The following is an 18318-nucleotide window of genomic DNA, read 5'->3' as shown; positions in this document are numbered from 1 at the left end:
ACTGGGCAGCAATTTCTAAAAAACACATGCCCATATGACACAAAACTTTAAATACATTAGTGCAATTTCTTTTAAAATAAAAGTGAGCAACTTGTTGCTTTTTTCACTTTCCTTGTTTCTTTATTGCCACTGATCATCTCTTAAAGAAAGCAAACTTCTGTGGAGACAGGCATTTTATAGAGAGAGTTATGTGCGACTTTCTGAGTATACCCTGAAACCTTTCTGAGTATATGTTTCACATGCATTTCACATTTTTGTGTGCTTTGTGCATATAACATGTTTTATTTGCATGTCTTAGAGTCATGCACCCTGCCTCTGTTCCTCTTGTCTGCAAGTTTATCCCCATGTGTCTAACGTGTATGTTCCCATGTATGTGTCATGCATCCTAGGTACATGTGTGATTTTGTGCATCTTTCGATATGTCTTTTGTTCATGTGTCTAGGGATAGGTCTGTCTGTTTTCATAACTGGATCAGGGCTGTGCATGTCTGTACGTGTGTCTGTGTTGTACATGTGTATGCAGGTCCCTGTATATGGATATTCTGTGCTTAAGCATATCTGTACACCTGCGAATGTCTTCGTATGTCTTGTGTGCATGTGTGTGCGATTGAAGGTCTCTGTGTGAGCCTGTGTACTTTGTTTTCTCCTCATATTACAGAGTGGCCGCTGCTGCCTCCAGTCCCTTCCAACCCCTGACACTCCAGCTCTCCCCATAACAAACAGCTCAGTGAGTCAGCGCCTGCGTGCAATGCCTGCTGCACACTCGTGACCTAACAACAACACACCAATATGAGCAGCCAGCCAGCAGCGGCGGCAGCAGCGATCTTTAGCGCTGGGTGCAATCTGGTCCCCCCCCCCAACCCCCCTCTGCAGCCGCCGCCTCCCCCGGGCCTCCCCCCCTTCCCCGAACGCGATCGGCAACAATGTTTACGTTCCGGGGATTATGACGCCTGCGCCCCACTCCACACTCAGTGTCTGAAAATGGTTCCTTAGGACTTTGCAAAACGCATCGACTCCCCCTCCCCTTCCCTCCCCCTTCCCCAAAAAAAGTGCTGGTGCAAAATTGCAAAACTTTAGAGAGACCTGGATGGCTTTTGTTTTTCCTCCTCCCCATTTGGGCCAAAAAATGCAGGACAGGAACTGTTGACAATTAAGAGATGAAACTCTCCAAAAAAATGGAGGCAGAGAAAGACTCTGGAAGAAGATTGGTGTGTAGCTGGCTTCTGTCTATTTCCTATTTGTACATTTTAATTGATTTTGCTTAATTATTTGCAAAGGGAGAAATGCATGTAAAATATAGGCAGCAGAGCTACTTAGTTTGCAAGAGATCAGCTTAAACACTTGGGAAGGGGGTGGAATTTAAGTGAGGGGAAGGAGAGGGTGGGACAATACTCTTTTTTTCTGTTGGTAAAGGATTGTACAGATGAAGTGTGTTTTTCTAGGGCTAGCTGCTGGGGGGATTTTAAATATATGTACAGAGAGAGGGAGATCTGGATTGTAAAGTGCTTGGAATTGAGTAACCCCAATGGAGGCAGCTGGTGTATTTGGTTCCCAAAGGGAGCTAGCTTTGTGTACAGCCAGCGCTCCCTTTTGCAGGCGGGTGTTTGCATGCGGAGTGTGTTGTGTGTGTGAACGTGCGGCTCTGCCTTGTGTCCCTGCCGGAGAACCAGGGGCTGCTGTTAACAAGTTACACGCTGGCTCTGGGGGAAGCCGCAACAGCAGCACCGGCCTCTGCTGTTTTCACCCGGGCCTACTCCATACACACCCCTCATCGTGCATTTAACTCATTCCTGCCCTTTCTCCTCTGAACCCCCCCTTTTTTTGTTCCTTAAACTGCACAGCCTGTGATTGAACAGAAATAACGTGGATCATTGCAAGGGGGGGAGAAGCGCAAATAAATCATAATGTTACATAATGCAATTTGTTTTTAAATCGTGGCTTCCGGTGTGACTATGGAAACACTTGGGTTATGTAAATATTGCAACCTGAATAGCGTGTATCAGAGTAAATGGAGAATTTTATGCGAAATTATTTAGTTATATCCTACACAAATAATAACAAATGATCGGAGACACGATGTGTTAACAAACAAATACTGGCTGCCTGCCGTTCACTTTTTTACGGTCTTGCAAAGTGCAGCAGTACTGGGCTTTGTGAATTAGTGATTTGTGTAATCTCTTCACTTGTTTGGCGTTTAGAAATATCCCCCACCTCCAAAAAAAAATAGTGCAAAGGTCTCCTGCAGCCAGACACCTGCTACTTTGGGTTAGTACGGTGTTATAAAGAGAAAGGGAGTGGAGATTCTTCTGTACTCAAGCTCACGTTGTATAAAGTATTGTTAATTTTGCAGCCTTGATCATTATTTTCCCAGACCATGTTTATCCAAATATCCCCAAAGTTGATACATTTTTCCTTTCCCAAAGTCCACTTCCCACCCCGGTCTATATTATTTGCTTTGTTTTCTAGCGATCTATTGGTAGAAGGAGATACGATGAGAATGAGGACCTCTCGGACGTGGAGGAAATTGTCTGCATCAGGAGTTTTAATTTGGAGGAGAAATTAAAGAGTCAAAAGTATCATGGGAATTTCGTGCGTGACATGGAAGGGAAAGGTAAATGCCTGGCTGTTTCAGGGATGAATGTGTTTGAATTGGTGGGAGTGGAATGGGTGGGTGCCTCTTCTTTGCTTTGATTGCTCTAGAGAAGCTGGTGGTGTCTCCACGTGCAGTTTGTGGTTTGTTTCGTATTTCCCGCCTGCATCCCCCATTCCAGGGAATCCGGTGACGAATCCAGGCCGAGCAGCAGGGGAGGGGGTAGTGGGTTGGGTGTTGCACACTGGGGCCTTAGCTTGGACCTAGCCAGGAAATAAACACATATATGCGTTTCTGTGTGCATTGCCTCTGTAGCTAGAGGTGGGTACGGGCGTTGGGTCTGCTCACATCATTCCCATGTAACCTGGTCACGGATGTGCAACTTCTTGCTTTGACAATGACATGAGTGTATCAGGATGTAGCTTGTAGAGAAACCCCAATGTCTCCCGCCCCCCTCAGCCCAGCCTATCAGCGTGACCCCAGTTCAGCTTCCCATATTTTAGGGAATCAGGTTCGTGGAAAAGAGCCGCAGAAAAACCCCAGCCCCCACTCAGCCTCATGGTGATTCTAGCTTCTCCCTCTCCGCCCCCTATTGAATCAAGGTCCCATTTGCTTCCAGTTTGTCAGTTTCAAGGGATGCAATTGATTATCCGGTTCTCTAGCGTCAGGGGTTTTTAGAGTAAATAACTTCTTTGTGTTTATGTCATATATTAAATTACAGCTGCCCCTCCAAACGACCTGGATTTGCTTATGTGATTTAGCTACAAAGTAATAAATAATCGAAGTCAGCCAGTGCAGTTAGCAGCTTTCTTGCCTGCTGGGAAGGGATGTGGAGGGGATTGGTTTCTTAGCGGGATCAGATGGATTGAGGGGTGCTGTTGCAACTGGTCAACTTTATATACTGTGCTGTTACTAAAATTGACACCAAATTCCACTTTTCCTTCCAAAATCCAACCCCACTGGGGACACCACAGTCTGAACCAGTTATCTCAGTAATGTCCAATTATTAGCTTTGGCTGTATTTCTCATCAGATGGCAACAGTAATCGAACCACTAATTTAATTTAGAATATTTTCTTCTTTTTCCAAAGCTTAGCCTTGCAATGGACACTTTTAACTTGCTTCAGAAGAGCCACTTATGTGGTGAGGGAAATCATGTCTGCCTTCTTGACAATTTATTATTTTGTGGGGAAGTCTCCCCCTCCAACACCTGTTCCTTAGCTCTAAAAATGTTCAGTAATTTTCCAGAGGGGGATTGGATTCTACTTTTCTCTCCCAAATTCTTAATTTGCTTTCATTGCTACTTGCTAACAGTATTACAATCCACTATTTCTCTTGCTTAGCAGCTTTGAGACCTTTGGGTAGCTTTTCCCCTGCTAGGGAAGTTGAAAATAAATGAGTGTCTTTTGTTACTTTGTTTTGGTCTATGTCTACTTTGTTCAGCCCTGCAAGAGATTTGAATGCTTTGTTGGGTCTTCGTAAAGACTTTTATTTGCTCCATTTTCATTTTTGCCTCTTTAATTTTTCTATAAAATCAAGAATTGGATGTAACCAAGGCAAAAATATTAAACTTGGTGATCCTGCTGCTGAGTGAGAGTAGAAATATCAAGATATCTTAACACATGGAATCGGTTGAATATTCTTAATCATCTGCTTCCTTGTTTTTATTTTTCATGGTAGCACCTCTTTGATCCCTGGCCAGGAATGTGGGTTGGAGGTTTTCTTCAGAGGTGCTGCAAAGCTGCAGTGTGATTTTTGGCCTGAACACAGAGTCTACCAATGCTACTTGTTCACTAGCGTAATATGCTATGTATCTGCTGTCTGCTTCCTGAACTAATGTTTATCCTTGACACCTCTCACCCACTCAAATTTTGTCTTGAATGTAGAGTGCCGTACTCAAAAGATTTTTTGTGTGTGTTTTAGTTAATTTGTTGCTAAAGCCAAATGAATATTTTTAGTATTAATACATCGAGTAATAAATTATGATATTTTTGCTAATGGAGAAATACCTTTTGTGTCTTCCATTAGTTGACTAAAAAATAGATTATGGAAGCTGTATTCTGACTGTTCTAAAAACAAGTGCAATTATTAAAAGTTAGTAAAATAATACTAAGATAAACAATGGTCTAATTTGACAGCTCTAGGTGGGGATGCTTTAGTCACACTTCTTGTCATTGCTAATTGAATAAAAGAGGGCAAGTGTTGTAAAAAGAGAGGTTAAGAAACAAGTAAGAAGGGGAAATTACTAATGATTTCCCTCACCCCCTTACAGTTGTTTTGATAGTAAACAAACACAAGGTGTGTAAATCTGAGGATGGTAAATCTCATGCAGAGTCCCATGAAGGATGTTCTTAGATAATGAAATTTCCTAAGCAGTTAAAAGTGGTTATGTATAAGCTGGATGTTTAGAACTGTTATATTTGGATTGCTGAGGAGACAAACTGTATGTGTTTTTATTTTTAAGCTATTTACATATTTATTATATGCAAGGCATCCTTTAGAGATGCTACATAGGACTTACTCTCATGTATGGAAGGAGGATTACAATCACAGGTAGGTGCTATGCGGCCACTTCAAGATTTAATTTCACTTCTATGGCTGCAGAGTCCAAATAGACTATGGAGTTCCTGAAGCACCCCTCCCCCCCCCATCAATGCTTGTCACTTTTTCACTAGTCACTGAATCACATACACCATTGTTTCAGGTATAACATATGTCATTTCAAACCATTGCATATAAACATTAACAGTTCAGCTTAATCCTCAGAATGAAATAATAATGTGATACTGTTCAGTGTACAGACAACCAAATCTGTGTCCAATGTTCTAGTTATTTTGGCATTAAATTAATAATTTCTATTGAAAAGAGATTTCCTCCCTCCCTCTCATCATCTTAACTGTGTCAGAAATTACAATAAGATTTCCAAATTATAAGCCCCATAGTGCAGACACACACCTGCTTAACTTTAAAAATGCTTAATTTTATAAATGGAAGAGATCTATGTAGCTCAAAAGCTTGTCTCTCTCAGCAACAGAAGTTGGTCCAATAAAAGATATTACCTCACCCACATTAGCTCTGTAATATTCTGGGACTGACATAGCTACAACAAAACTGCATATAACTTTACAAATGTAAGTAGTCCCATTAAACTCAGTGGGACTATTAATGTGTAAAGTAATATGTGCGTAAGTGTTTGTAGGATCAGGGCCTTACACTGTACTTCTGTAAAGCCCAATAGAAACAGTATATTTCTTAAAACCCAAATATATAGCTTGATCCTTATATTTCCTCTGTACGTGCCAGGCCTCTTAACAGTTGCTTAGTTGTGAATTTGCTGTAAGTGTTAATTCAGCATTTTATCATAACCAGGGCTTCTCAACCTAGGACAACTGAGAATCTCTGAATGCATTCTGCTTTATATGCATCAGTGAATAGGAAAAATAGAGAGCAGCTGGGAGAGTATTGTCAATCACTCAGATTTTGCTTTTGACCTAAAATGTTCACTCTCTTTGCAGTTCTCTTTAAGTGATAGTGAGCTTTTTTTGCTGCAGAAATTAAAATAGTGAATCTTGACAAAATCTAGTGTGAAGTGAGAATGTCATTGTAATTGATTATGTTTTTTATTCAAATATTCAAACAGATCTTACTTTTGAGTATGTGCAAAGAGAAGCTCTCAGGGTTCCCCTTCTCTTCAGAAGTAAAGATGGACTGGGAATTAAGTAAGTTACAACAAAATCTTACTTATTAGTAAATGTTTACAAAATTATAACTTTGCACTTATATATAGTCTTTCATCTGAGGAACTCAAATCCATTAAAAGCATTAAGCCTCACAACACCCATGGGAGGCGGGTAGGATGATTATATTTAATTTACACATGAGCAGATTGAGGGAGGAAAAGGTTAAGTGGCTACAGTGTGGTTGTACACACCATCACAGAGGGAGTCGGGGACAAAGGTGGAAACAGAACCCCAGGTTTCCAGCTCCCAGTCTGTGCTCTAATGACAGAATATGCACTTCTCCAATTTTGACTTTTACATTCTACTCTGCCTCACACAGGACAAATGAGCTGTCAGCTAAGTTGCCGAATCTTTATTACTGGTAAAGCCTTAAGATTGAAAGAATGTAGTATGATTTTCAGCTTGCAGGTGGAGCTTGCAGAGGCAGTGGTTAGAAAAAACATCTTTTGGATTCTGAACTGGATTTGGAAATGTTTGGGAGAGAATACATAGGAAGTCCCATGATAACATTTGTAGTCATTTTTCTGACTTGAATTTTTCTCACTTTAATGCTTATCAAAGGGAAGGAGCATGTGTGCCCTAGTCTGCTGTGATGAGCTTAGTCTCCAACAGCCAGACTTGACTAGCCAGTTTCTCTGACCCTTACCAGCTACTGATATCATTCTAGTATCTCTTTCCTTTTCTAGTGGAAAGGCACTTGGCTAACTGATGCTGTATTTTATTTCCCCCTCCTACAACACTAAGCACATCATCTGTGCAGCTTCTGCCAACAGATGGAATTCACAGTCAGAGGTTGTTAGAGTAAAGAACTGGGGCTAGATTTTTAAAGAGTTTAGGTAATTTTTTGATGTGTAAATAGGCACAAATCAAATCTGATAGATTAGGGCCTAAATGGAGGGGTCTGGAAGGGAATCCCCACTGGACATTTGGTCAGGTGTATTGATTTGCCTCTTATGGGAAATCCCAGGTTCTAATATAATTTTTTATTAAAATGTGCATTGATTTACATGTTATCTTGAAATAGAATTTCTTGAAGGAAGTATAAATATGTACTTGAGATTGACTGCCTTTTGGTCAAAAGAATGTTAGAAATGCAATTTATATTAATTTCCAATGCTAGGAGTGAGATACATAAGTACATTTTTGTTATTTTGTATTCTGTGGAATAATATAATTCCATCTCATCTAAATTTGCACTTCTAAGTATATATATTTATTTTTGCCAAGAGTAGTTGGTATGTGATATATATATATAAAACATACAAAAAAATTGCATTAAAATACTATGTGATCATGTAATTAAAAGCTGTATTATAATGCATATGTACAAGAGGGCCAAATTAGGGTTGCACAGGCACCTTGATTCTGGCATTTCCTAATTTTTAAGTGTTTGACTTTGCGACCTTAATACTCTTTTAATGTAAGCGTGTGTGTGTGTGTGTGTAATTTCCTAGGTTTAAAAAAAAAACAAGTAATAAAAACAGAAATTCCATCAGGTGGCATCATATTAACACCGACATGGGTCTTATCAGGATTAGAATCTTTAGATCAACACACAGACCTCTCCCACTTTAGCTAATGAAGTCATTTATAGCAGTAGTAGGTTGTCATTCTTTATTTAAACCAGCACTAGAGGAGGATAGGACACTTCACCTTGGGTTTCACAGATATTTGCTGTAAGCAGAGGAATGGTGAGACTCAAGAATTTTGGATTCCAGTCCGTGCTCTGGAGTGGGCACAGACTCTTCTGGTCTATCTTGTGGGCTGTAGTCCACGAAAGCTTATGCTCTAATAAATTTGTTAGTCTCTAAGGTGCCAAAAGTACTCCTGTTCTTTTTGCGGATACAGACTAACACGGCTGCTACTCTGAAACCTTTTTAAGTCAGACTCCTGCCATGTCCCTGTCCCTGTCCTGTCTCTTTCCCACTTCTGGCTCGTCCTCCAGATTGAATGTTTGGGGAATTTAGCTACTGAAATCTAAGGAGTCTCTACTGAGCATTTACCAAACTGTAATTGTTTTTCAAAGTCTTGTAACTAACGGCCAAATTTGAGGAAATTTTCACAGCAGCAGAAAAAGACACATTTCTGAACAAAGGCCAGATTTCAAGTCCCTGCTCCAAAGCATGGGGGCACAAGACCTTTAATAAAAAAAAAAAAAGTCAACAGGATTTACATATTTTTCCCTAGCCTCCTTCTCAGAAATGGCTTAACCATTTGGGCTTAAGTTATCCAGAAAAATTCAGCCTGAGGCAGAGACCCCACATGGAAAATTTCAACCAAAACAGTTAAAGTTCAACAAAGTTATAAGCAACTGAAAACAGCATCTTATAATGGGAAGTAAGCAACTGAAAACAGCATCTTATAATGGGAAGTATTGGGCAACATTAATAATTGCCAGCCTTGTCTGTAATTCCAAAATATTTTTTACAAGATTAGAGTCAAGATTTTAGCCCCAGTGTCTTCACCCAATTCACATTTAGATAAACACATTTGTTGATCTACATTCTCCCTGCAGTTTCAAATGATACAGTGTTATTTACTTCCTGTCCCAAACGCTTGTGTCGCATTGCTGTATCTTGCCCCAGAGGGGCTGCTTTTTAGTAGTTTGGTAGATGAAATGATCCCTATTTGCAGTATGCCAGACACTTTGAGATGAAAAGAGATTTGTGTGTGTATGTATCATTTGTTAATACTCCACACACTGTATACAATAGTTTTAGATCTATGTGACATTTAGAAATAGTTGTTGCTATGTACTTCCAATTCTGTTTGCTGTTAAACCGTCAGCTTGCATGTTTGTGGCTGGCAGATCTACAAAGGGTATTTGAACAATTCTGTTGCCGTGTATGGTCGTCCTCTTGAAGAGCAGGAAGTGTCATAATTGATGAGGAGATTATTAAGAATGAAAGCAAAGTTACAAAATTACCTTGTAATTTTGTTAGTCTCTAAGGTGCCACAAGTACTCCTGTTCTTTTTTTTAAAATTACCTTGGTGCTTTTCCATCTCATATTTCCAACCAGGATGAGCTGTTATTTCTAGTGGTCAGAAGCAGGAAATACAAGTCATGATCTTTTAGCAGCCGTTGTCTTCCTTAGGGAGTTATTTGGAACAATTTGACACTCCCATGATCATTGGCAGTTGTAAGATGATTGTAAGTTGGAGAGATGGTGCTGTCTGAAAAGACATATTGTCTCTTTTAACCATCTGGCAATCATACCCACATTGTGCTGCAATTAATCAGAATTCACAAGCTAACCAGCCTTGGCCCAGGTCAGTACATGAATTGGAGACCTTTCTAAGGGCTGGTCTAGACTGGGGGGCGGGATTTATCTAAGATACGCATCTTCAGCTAGCTGAAGTCGACGTATCTTAGATAGACTTACCTCCCGTCCTCATGGTGCGGGATCGATGGCCGCAGCTCCCCAGTCGATTCTGTTTCCGCCTCTTGTGCTGGTGGAGTTTCGGCGTCGATGGGGAGCGCGTTCGGGGATCGATTTATCGCGTCTAGATGAGTCGCGATAAATCGATCCCCGATAGATCGATTGCTACCCGCTGATCCGGCAGGTAGTGAAGACGTACCCTAAGGAACACCTATAGCGTTTCTTGAATGCGGCCACTGTGGCCGCATGTGGCTACCAGGGGCTTTTCTTGCGGCCACAGCCTCCTGGGTGATGATAGGGGTGGGGGGAAGCAGTGGCCCCTCCCCCAGGGCCTGGTCCCTACCCCCTTCTGGAGCCCCAAACACTGTAGGAGCAGGGAACCAGTATGTGTTCTCCATCTTCCCAGGGGCGGTGGAGCTTGGGCTTCAGCCCTGGGGTGGTGGGCAGCAGGCTCTAGCCATGCAGCTGCCAGGCTTCAGGCTTTGGCCCTGGGATCGCCTTCCCATGTTGCCTCTGACCCCACTGCCTCCTCCAGTCCCTAGCTGTGCAGGGGGACCCCAGGCTCCAGCCCCAGGCTCACCCCCCAACATTGCCCTGACTACCACTGCATCCTCCAGCCCTGTGAAAAGTGATATTAACAAATATACGACTATCAGTTTTCACAGTAGCAGGCTTACTAGCTAGCAAGTCTGAAAACAACAACAACCAAAAAAACAAAACATGCAAAGCATATTATATGTGTTTCTATTCTGTTTAGGTCCAGTAAAGAATAGAGACAACTGTACATTATTTTTATTATTGAGTCTGCAAAACCCTACATAAATAAATTACAATGTATATTTGCATATTTATTTGTTTTTCCTAAAATTAATTAAGTGTTTTAGGAAAAATTGTCAGAGTGGCCTCCAGCAAGAGTTGTAAAAAGCAACAGAGGGTCCTGTGGCACCTTTAAGACTAACAGAAGTATTGGAGCATAAGCTTTCGTGGGTGAATGCCCACTTCATCAGACGCAAGTAATGGAAATTTCCAGAGGCAGGTATAAATCAGTATGGAGATAATGAGGTTAGTTCAATCAGGGAGCGGGAGGTGCTCTGCTAGCAGTTGAGGTGTGAACACCAAGGGAGGAGAAACTGCTTCTGTAGTTGGATAGCCATTCACAGTCTTTGTTTAATCCTGATCTGATGGTGTCAAATTTGCAAATGAACTGGAGCTCAGCAGTTTCTCTTTGGAGTCTGGTTCTGAAGTTTTTTTGCTGTAAGATGACTATCTTGACATCTGCTATTGTGTGGCCAGGGAGGTTGAAGTGTTCTCCTACAGGTTTTTGTATATTGCCATTCCTGATATCTGACTTGTGTCTATTTATCCTCTTGCGTAGTTACTGTCCAGTTTGGCCAATGTACATAGCAGTGGCGCATTGCTCGCACATGATGGCATATATAACACTGGTGGACATGCAGGTGAATGAGCCGGTGATGTAGTAGGTGATCTGGTTAGGTTCTGTGATGGTGTTGCTGGTATAGATATGTGGACAGAGTTGGCATCGAGGTTTGTTGCATGGGTTGGTTCCTGAGTTAGAGTTGTTATGGTGCGGTGCGTGGTTGCTGGTGAGAATATGCTTAAGGTTGGCGGGTTGTCTGTGGGCGAGGACTGGCCTGCCTCCCAAGGTCTGTGAAAGCGAGGGATCATTGTCCAGGATGGGTTGTAGATCACTGATGATGCGTTGGAGAGGTTTAAGCTGAGGACTGTAGGTGATGGCCAGTGGAGTTCTGTTGGTTTCTTTTTTGGGCCTGTCTTGTAGCAGGAGGCTTCTGGGTACACATCTGGCTCTGTTGATTTGTTTCTTTATTTCCTTGTGTGGGTATCGTAGTTTTGAGAATGCTTGGTGAAGATCTCGTAGGTGTTGGTCTCTGTCTGAGGGGTTGGAGCAGATGCGGTTGTACCTCAGCGCTTGGCTGTAGATGATGGATCGTGTGGTGTGTCCGGAGTGGAAGCTGGAGGCATGAAGGTAGGCGTAGCGGTCCGTGGGTTTTCGGTATAGGGTGATGTTAACGTGGCCATCGCTTATTTGTACTGTGGTGTCTAGGAAGTGGACCTCCCGTATAGATTGGTCCAGGCTGAGGTTGATGGTGGGGTGGAAGCTGTTGAAATCATGGTGGAATTCTTCCAGGATCTCCTTCCATGGGTCCAGATTATGAAGATGTCATCAATGTAGCATAGGTAGAGAAGGGGCGTGAGTGGACGAGAGCTGAGGAAGCGTGGTTCCAGGTCAGCCATAAAAATGTTGGCATATTGCGGGTGCCCATGGCGGTGCCACTGGTCTGGAGGTATATATTGTCACCAAATTTGGAATAATTGTGCATGAGGATAAAGTAGTAACCCTCACATAAAGGGTAAAATGAAAGACAGACCATTTCAGATGATGACTGGAGCCATATCAGTATAGAAACAAAGACTGAATGGCTAGCCAACTACAGAAGCAGTTTCTCCTCCCTTGGTGTTCACGCCTCAACTGCTAGCAGAGCACCTCACCCTCCCTGATTGAACTAACCTTGTTATCTCCATACTGATTTATACCTACTTCTGGAAATTTCCATTACTTGCGTCTGATGAAGTGGGCATTCACCCACGAAAGCTTATGCTCCAATACTTCTTTTAGTCTTAAAGGTGCCACAGGACCCTCTTTGCTTTTTACAGATTCAGACTAACATGGCTACCCCTCTGTTACTCAGCAAGAGTTGGTGGCCACACTCTGAGGTCACCAAAAATTTTGTTGTGAGAACCCTTGAAGGTGCTCATCAGTCATATCAGGAGGAAATATTAATGACTGATAGCTGGTACTCTACTCTGTGCATCTATATCAATACACATCATATTATTTAGGTACTGTTTTGTTGGAGGTGACATGTTTTGTATGAAACAGAAAACTGAAACTGAACACTTACGGTCAGTAAAGATCCCAAGGATCGTATTTTATGTTGGTGTTTTAACCCTAATGTTAGGCCAAATTCAAAGTCAGGTAATTACATTCTGCCTCCCTAATTTCTCCTGCAGTTTCAGCTGGATACGGTAGTCTTCTCTCTCTGCTCTAAACTGTTGTATAGTGTTTCTCTACAACTGTGGTCTACCCTAGGAATGGCTTCATTTTGGTGTTAGGAAAAGGGATCCTTATATATCCCTTACCAAACTCATATGGTTGTGTGAGTTTTGTTAACTCGGGCCATGTCTACAGCTGTGCTGATGTAAGAGCGCTTGTGTAGCCGTGTTATGTCAAGAGGAGAGAGCTCTCACGTCGACATAATAAAACCAGCTAAATGAGTGGCAGTAGCTATGCACACAAGCATTTATGCCGGCAAAATTTATGTCGCTCAGGGGTGTGTTTTTTTTCATGCCCCCGAGTGACAAAAGTTTTGCCGACAGAAGCGCCAGTGTGGACAGCGCTATGTCGGCGAGAGATGCTCTCCCACCGACATAGTTACTGCTGCTCATTGCGGGTGGTTTAATTATGCCAGTGGGAAAGCTCTCTCCTGTTGCCATAGAGTGGCTAAACGTGAGACCTTATAGCGGCACAGCTGCAGCAGTGCCACTATAAGGTCTCTAGTGTAGACATGGCCTCAATGCTTTTGAAGCACTTTGAGATCCTCTTTTACAAGCTGCAGTATAAATGAAAAGGATATTGCAAAGAAAAAGTAGCTGTTCTGTCCCTCCACCCAACCCCATTGTTGACATTCTGGATTTCTAATCAGACTTGACAAATGGATGGTATTTACTGATGGCACAGACGGTGCTGGAAGTCCGAGGAGCTGCAATTTGTGCCACAGTGCAGGAGTAAATCAGTCATAATTGTGCAAGGGCTGAGCATAGCATCTATGGTGGGTGGAATAGGAGGGAAAAGGGTATGTTTGGAGCAGCAGGGATTTCTGCTTCTGTGGCAGCATATCAAAGCTTACAGAGGGAGGTATAAGCAGTCAGTGGAGGTGGTGTAAATTAAAGCTGGACTTCCCAGATATAAATCTAGCATGAAGTGGGCTCCACAAAATTGACCACTCACTTTGCATTCAGCACTGTGGAATTCTCACTCTGGCACATGACATGGTCAGGAGTTGTAGAGAATAACAAACCAACTCTAGGTGTCCTCTCCAAAGTACTGAGCATATAGTTTCATTTTGAAGGGAAGGAAGGTATTCCTCTACCTTGTCTGTTTCCATAAGTGCTACTCACTTGTGCTAGGGCAGTAGGAGTTCTCAGCAGATTGGATTTGCCCACTTGCCTCTTCGTCAGGCTTGTCTTTTATTTTATTTGTGTATGATGATTTATACAAATACTAAAAAGGGCACCCATCCATATGCTCTAGGTGCCTTATATCTACAGTATTTCTATGTTGTGGTCAAGCGCACTAGTTTAAAATAGTCACCTCAAATCCCCTTTGTCCTTAAACAGTTCTCCTCTTCCCCATTTTCAAGTGGTTGGGTAAAAATCTGAGCCTTGCAAATGACCCAATCTGATAACCTTCAGGGTTCTGTTTCAGACAAGGGAGATAGTGAATTCCACAGCTATGGGGCCCTTGCAGAGAGAATGCAAATCACAGGAACAAAAAGATAACACTTACCTCATGGGGATATTGTGAGCGCTAATTGTTTGCAAAGTGCTTGAGATGGTCAACTGGAAGGTGCAATAGAAGTGTAGATTTTGTCAAAAGACCTGACCACATGTAATTGCTGCTAGCAGGATTCTAGCGCAGACTCCCCACTTGTGAACAAAGACAGTTTTTTGGTACTAGTGCTAACCAAACTAACCTTGAAAAGCCAATAATATGTCTTGATATCACTCCCTCTCTTCCCCCCTCAAAAAAAACAACAAAATCTGGCCACATTGCTCAGAGAAACCATGCTTGATCCCTGCTAATAATAACCATGTGTATTGCAATATCCACAAATAACACCATAATCTTATTTCTATTTTATCCTTGTAAAGAAAATGTGGTCATACTTTGATAGCATTTAACATTGCTTTTTTTGCTAATTATAGAATGCCAGACCGGGATTTCACTGTCAGAGATGTGAAGCTATTAGTGGGTAAGTTGTTTTGAATTTACTGAACTAACTCTATATAGTTCAGTATTGATTTTAAATATTAACTTGGTGTAAGTGCCCAGATATGTTTGTAGACACGTGATAACTCACAGAATCTAGGAGGAGGAATGGAGAAGCAGTTCATAAATGAAAAAGGAGAAAAACCTTATTAGCAATTGTGCTGACCAAGCTGTGAACCACATGCTGTATAAATGTCCTCTTGAAAGTAAGGTGAATGCTTTACACTAATGGGTATCAGATACCTGTCCTCCCACCCAAATGGCACCAGTAATTAACTGCAAATACATTTTTATCTTGCTATGTTTATTTATGCATCCGAAGAAGTGGGATGTAGCCCACGAAAGCTTATGCTCAAATAAATTTGTTAGTCTCTAAGGTGCCACAAGTACTCCTATTTTTATCTTGGTTTCAGAGTAGCAGCCGTGTTAGTCTGTATCTGCAAAAACAACAGGAGTACTTGCGGCACCTGGGCTGTAGCCCACGAAAGCTTATGCTCAAATAAATTTGTTAGTCTCTAAGGCCTGGTCCACACTAACCCCCCACTTCGGACTAAGATACGCAACTTCAGCTACGTGAATAACGTAGCTGAAGTCGAAGTACCTTAGTTCGAACTTACCGCAGGTCCAGACGCGGCAGGCAGGCTCCCCCGTCGACTCCGCGTACTCCTCTCGCGGAGCAGGAGTACCGGCATCGACGGCGAGCACTTCCAGGAATGATCCCAGAAGATGGATTGCTTACCGCCAGACCCGGAGGTAAGTATAGACCTACCCTAAGGTGCGACAAGTACTCCTGTTATTTGGAAAGCAACAGTTTCACTTGTTGAGCTTGTAGCTGTGATTGGTTGAGCAACTGTTTTTTTTTTTTTTTTTAAAGCACGGTGATAGCCATATCACCTTGTGCTGTGAACTCCTCATAAGCTTATCCAGGGTTAGGCTGGGTCAGTGATTTGATGGGAATTCTCTAAGAGAGATCAAGTGAAGAAGCTTAATGAAATAGCTTTGGTGATTTGATAGGTGGCACTTTCCCTCTGAATCAGTATTGAATTAGTGCCCTCTGACTGTCTTCAAGGATGCTGCACTGCTAGAGTAGGGTTACCAATTGTCTAATCGTGCAAACCCAAAGATCCTTGCCCTGTCCCCGTTCTGCCCCTTCCCTGAGGCCAAGCCCTGTACCACCCCTTCTCCAAGGCCCCACCCCTGCTCACTTCACCCCCTCCCCGTCGTGCACTCTCCCCCACCCTCACTCACTTTCACCAGGCTGGGATAGGGGGTTGGGGTATGGGAGGGGATGCGGGCTCTGGGAGGGAGTTTGGGTGTGAGCTCTAGGCTGGGGCAGGGGGTTGGGGTGCATCAGGCGGTTGGCGCTTACCTCGGTCAGCTCCCGAAAGCAACTGGCACATCCCTCTTGCAGTGGCTCCTAGGCGGGGGGGTGGGCGGAGGGGGTCTTTGCGTGCTGCTGCCCGCAGGCACTGCCTCCGCAGCACTCATTGGCTGCAGTTTCCAGCCAATGGGAACTGTGGACTCAGCACTTGGGGCAGGGGCAGCGTGCAGAGACCCCCTGCCCCCACAGTGGCCACAGGGACAGTGCTGGCCATGTCTGGGAGTGGCATGGAGCCAAGGCAGGTAAGGAAGCCTGCCTTAGCCCCACTGCTGTGCCAGACTGTTAGCGCCCTAAATCTCCCGGAGATAGAGCGTGATTCTAGGAGACTCCAGGCAAAACCGGGAGGGTTGGCAACCCTAAGCTAGAGGTGCTGCCTTCTGAATGAAACAAAAAACCAAGATCCCTGTTGTTGTTAACAATTCCATGGCAATTTTTGTAAATTGGTCTAATAAAAGATATTACCTCACCCATGTTATCTCACCTCCAACCCTGATATTCTATGATTCTATGTTGTCTCTAATATCTTGGGACAAACATGGCTACAACAACACTGCATACATATAAGCTAGATAATTATGTGTTATCTAAATCCCCCTGCAATTTAAGAGAGATATGTTATTCTTTACTTCCTGTCCTAAATTATTACATAGTGATACTTTATTCTGTTAAACAGTTGTGTTTTATCCCAGAGTTGCTGTATTTCAGTGGAGGGTAGAGTGGTCATATAGCTATAATACCTCACAGGGATGGTTCATATCCTGAAATATTAATTATTGTTAATTATTAATTATTTCTATTGAGGTGGTGCCATAAGACCCCACATTTTAAATCAGTTTAATAAATACTTTACCCCAGAATGCACATTTGCAAAATTACTTTTGAACTAAACAATAAGAATATAAAATCTAAAAAAAAAAAAAAAAATCTAACCTATTTAAAGAGAGAGAGAGAGAGAGAGAGAGAGAGAGGCTTCAGTTTTCCTATCTACCAAGTAGAGAGTAACCCCTGCTTCACAAGCAAAACTTCATTGTGTCAATTAATTACGATTTATAAAGGGCTTTGAGATCCCTCTGTATAGAAAACACTGTAAGTGGAGTGGGAAGTATTATTTTGATGGCTTTATTAGAGCACATCCATGGTCTATGCATTGTGAGAATAAAATAGGAAACATGAAATCATATAAGAGAATGAGGGAGCTCTTCTTAATCTCATATTACTTAGACTGTAAGTTCTTTGGGGGCAGAGATTGTCTGTCTTTTTGTTCTGTTTGTACAGTGCCTAGTATGACATGATATTAGTCCGTGACTGGGCTTCTGGTTCTATAATAATACAAATAATAAATAAAATCCACACTTCTGAGGTTGTACATAGTTGAATCTCTTCTTTGGAGGTCAGAGGCTTAAAGCAGGTGACTTCTGTTAATGCTAGTTGGTTGAACCCCAGAATAATGTTTTGTGGATTTACACCAGAGCTTCTAATCTGCCATTACTCTGTCTGAAACTGGTGAAGCCACTGAACTGGTTATGTGTAGAAGTTTTGGGAGCAGTGTAGTGTTGCATAACAGACTGTTACGTAGGAAAAACAATGTAAGTGGGAGAGTTGTCTCTTCCCCAAGATTAATGTCTTTGGAAATGTTAGCAGGCAGAAATTCTTGTTTATATTGGCCAGGAGCATTAGTGTGAGAATGAATAGCAAAGCAGGAGGATGTTTACAAATAATGTTCCATTTTGTAAATTAATGGAATGGGAATAAAAATAATAGTCAGTTTGAGAATAACTGACTTCTGGTGTGAGAAATATGAAATTTCTCACAATTGGGTGGAGTGGTCTCTGTATATACACCAAGCCAAACTTGGAATATTATGTAGTAATCCTGTTATTATATTTGGATAAGCTCCTTCTACAAATCCCAAGCCTAACCTATAATTTGGTCAATAACATTGTCTCCTATTGTTTGATTCTCTGGTATCACAGGTGGAAACTTGATTTAAAAAAATTCCATCTAAAAATGTTTGGGGAATCCACATGTCTGCAGCTCACATCTATCAATTCAGATTTTTATGGCATTCAGCATCCATCACAGTAATATCTGAGTGCCTTACAATGCATGCAGGTCCACATTCAGGCCTGGTGGAAACCGG

The 18318-nt window shown here is 42.2% G+C and overlaps 1 protein-coding gene across 1 annotated transcript in view; it reads left to right on the top strand.

Annotated features, from left to right (window-relative positions):
• Window positions 1-911: 911 nt before the first annotated feature.
• Window positions 912-18318, top strand: part of KDM2B (lysine demethylase 2B) — a 164356-nt gene continuing 146949 nt past the window's right edge. Inside the window, exons 1-4 of the mRNA XM_054006986.1 lie at window positions 912-1207; window positions 2466-2610; window positions 6229-6307; window positions 14734-14780. Coding sequence (XP_053862961.1) covers window positions 1157-1207; window positions 2466-2610; window positions 6229-6307; window positions 14734-14780 — 322 coding nt within the window. The 5' untranslated portion in view covers window positions 912-1156. The remainder of the gene's footprint in view (window positions 1208-2465; window positions 2611-6228; window positions 6308-14733; window positions 14781-18318) is intronic.

Source organism: Malaclemys terrapin, chromosome 16 (assembly GCF_027887155.1).
Source record: "Malaclemys terrapin pileata isolate rMalTer1 chromosome 16, rMalTer1.hap1, whole genome shotgun sequence".
In the NCBI taxonomy this organism is placed as follows: domain Eukaryota; kingdom Metazoa; phylum Chordata; order Testudines; family Emydidae; genus Malaclemys; species Malaclemys terrapin.
Note: the sequence above shows the minus strand (reverse complement) of the source record. Positions and strands in the feature narration are given on the sequence as shown.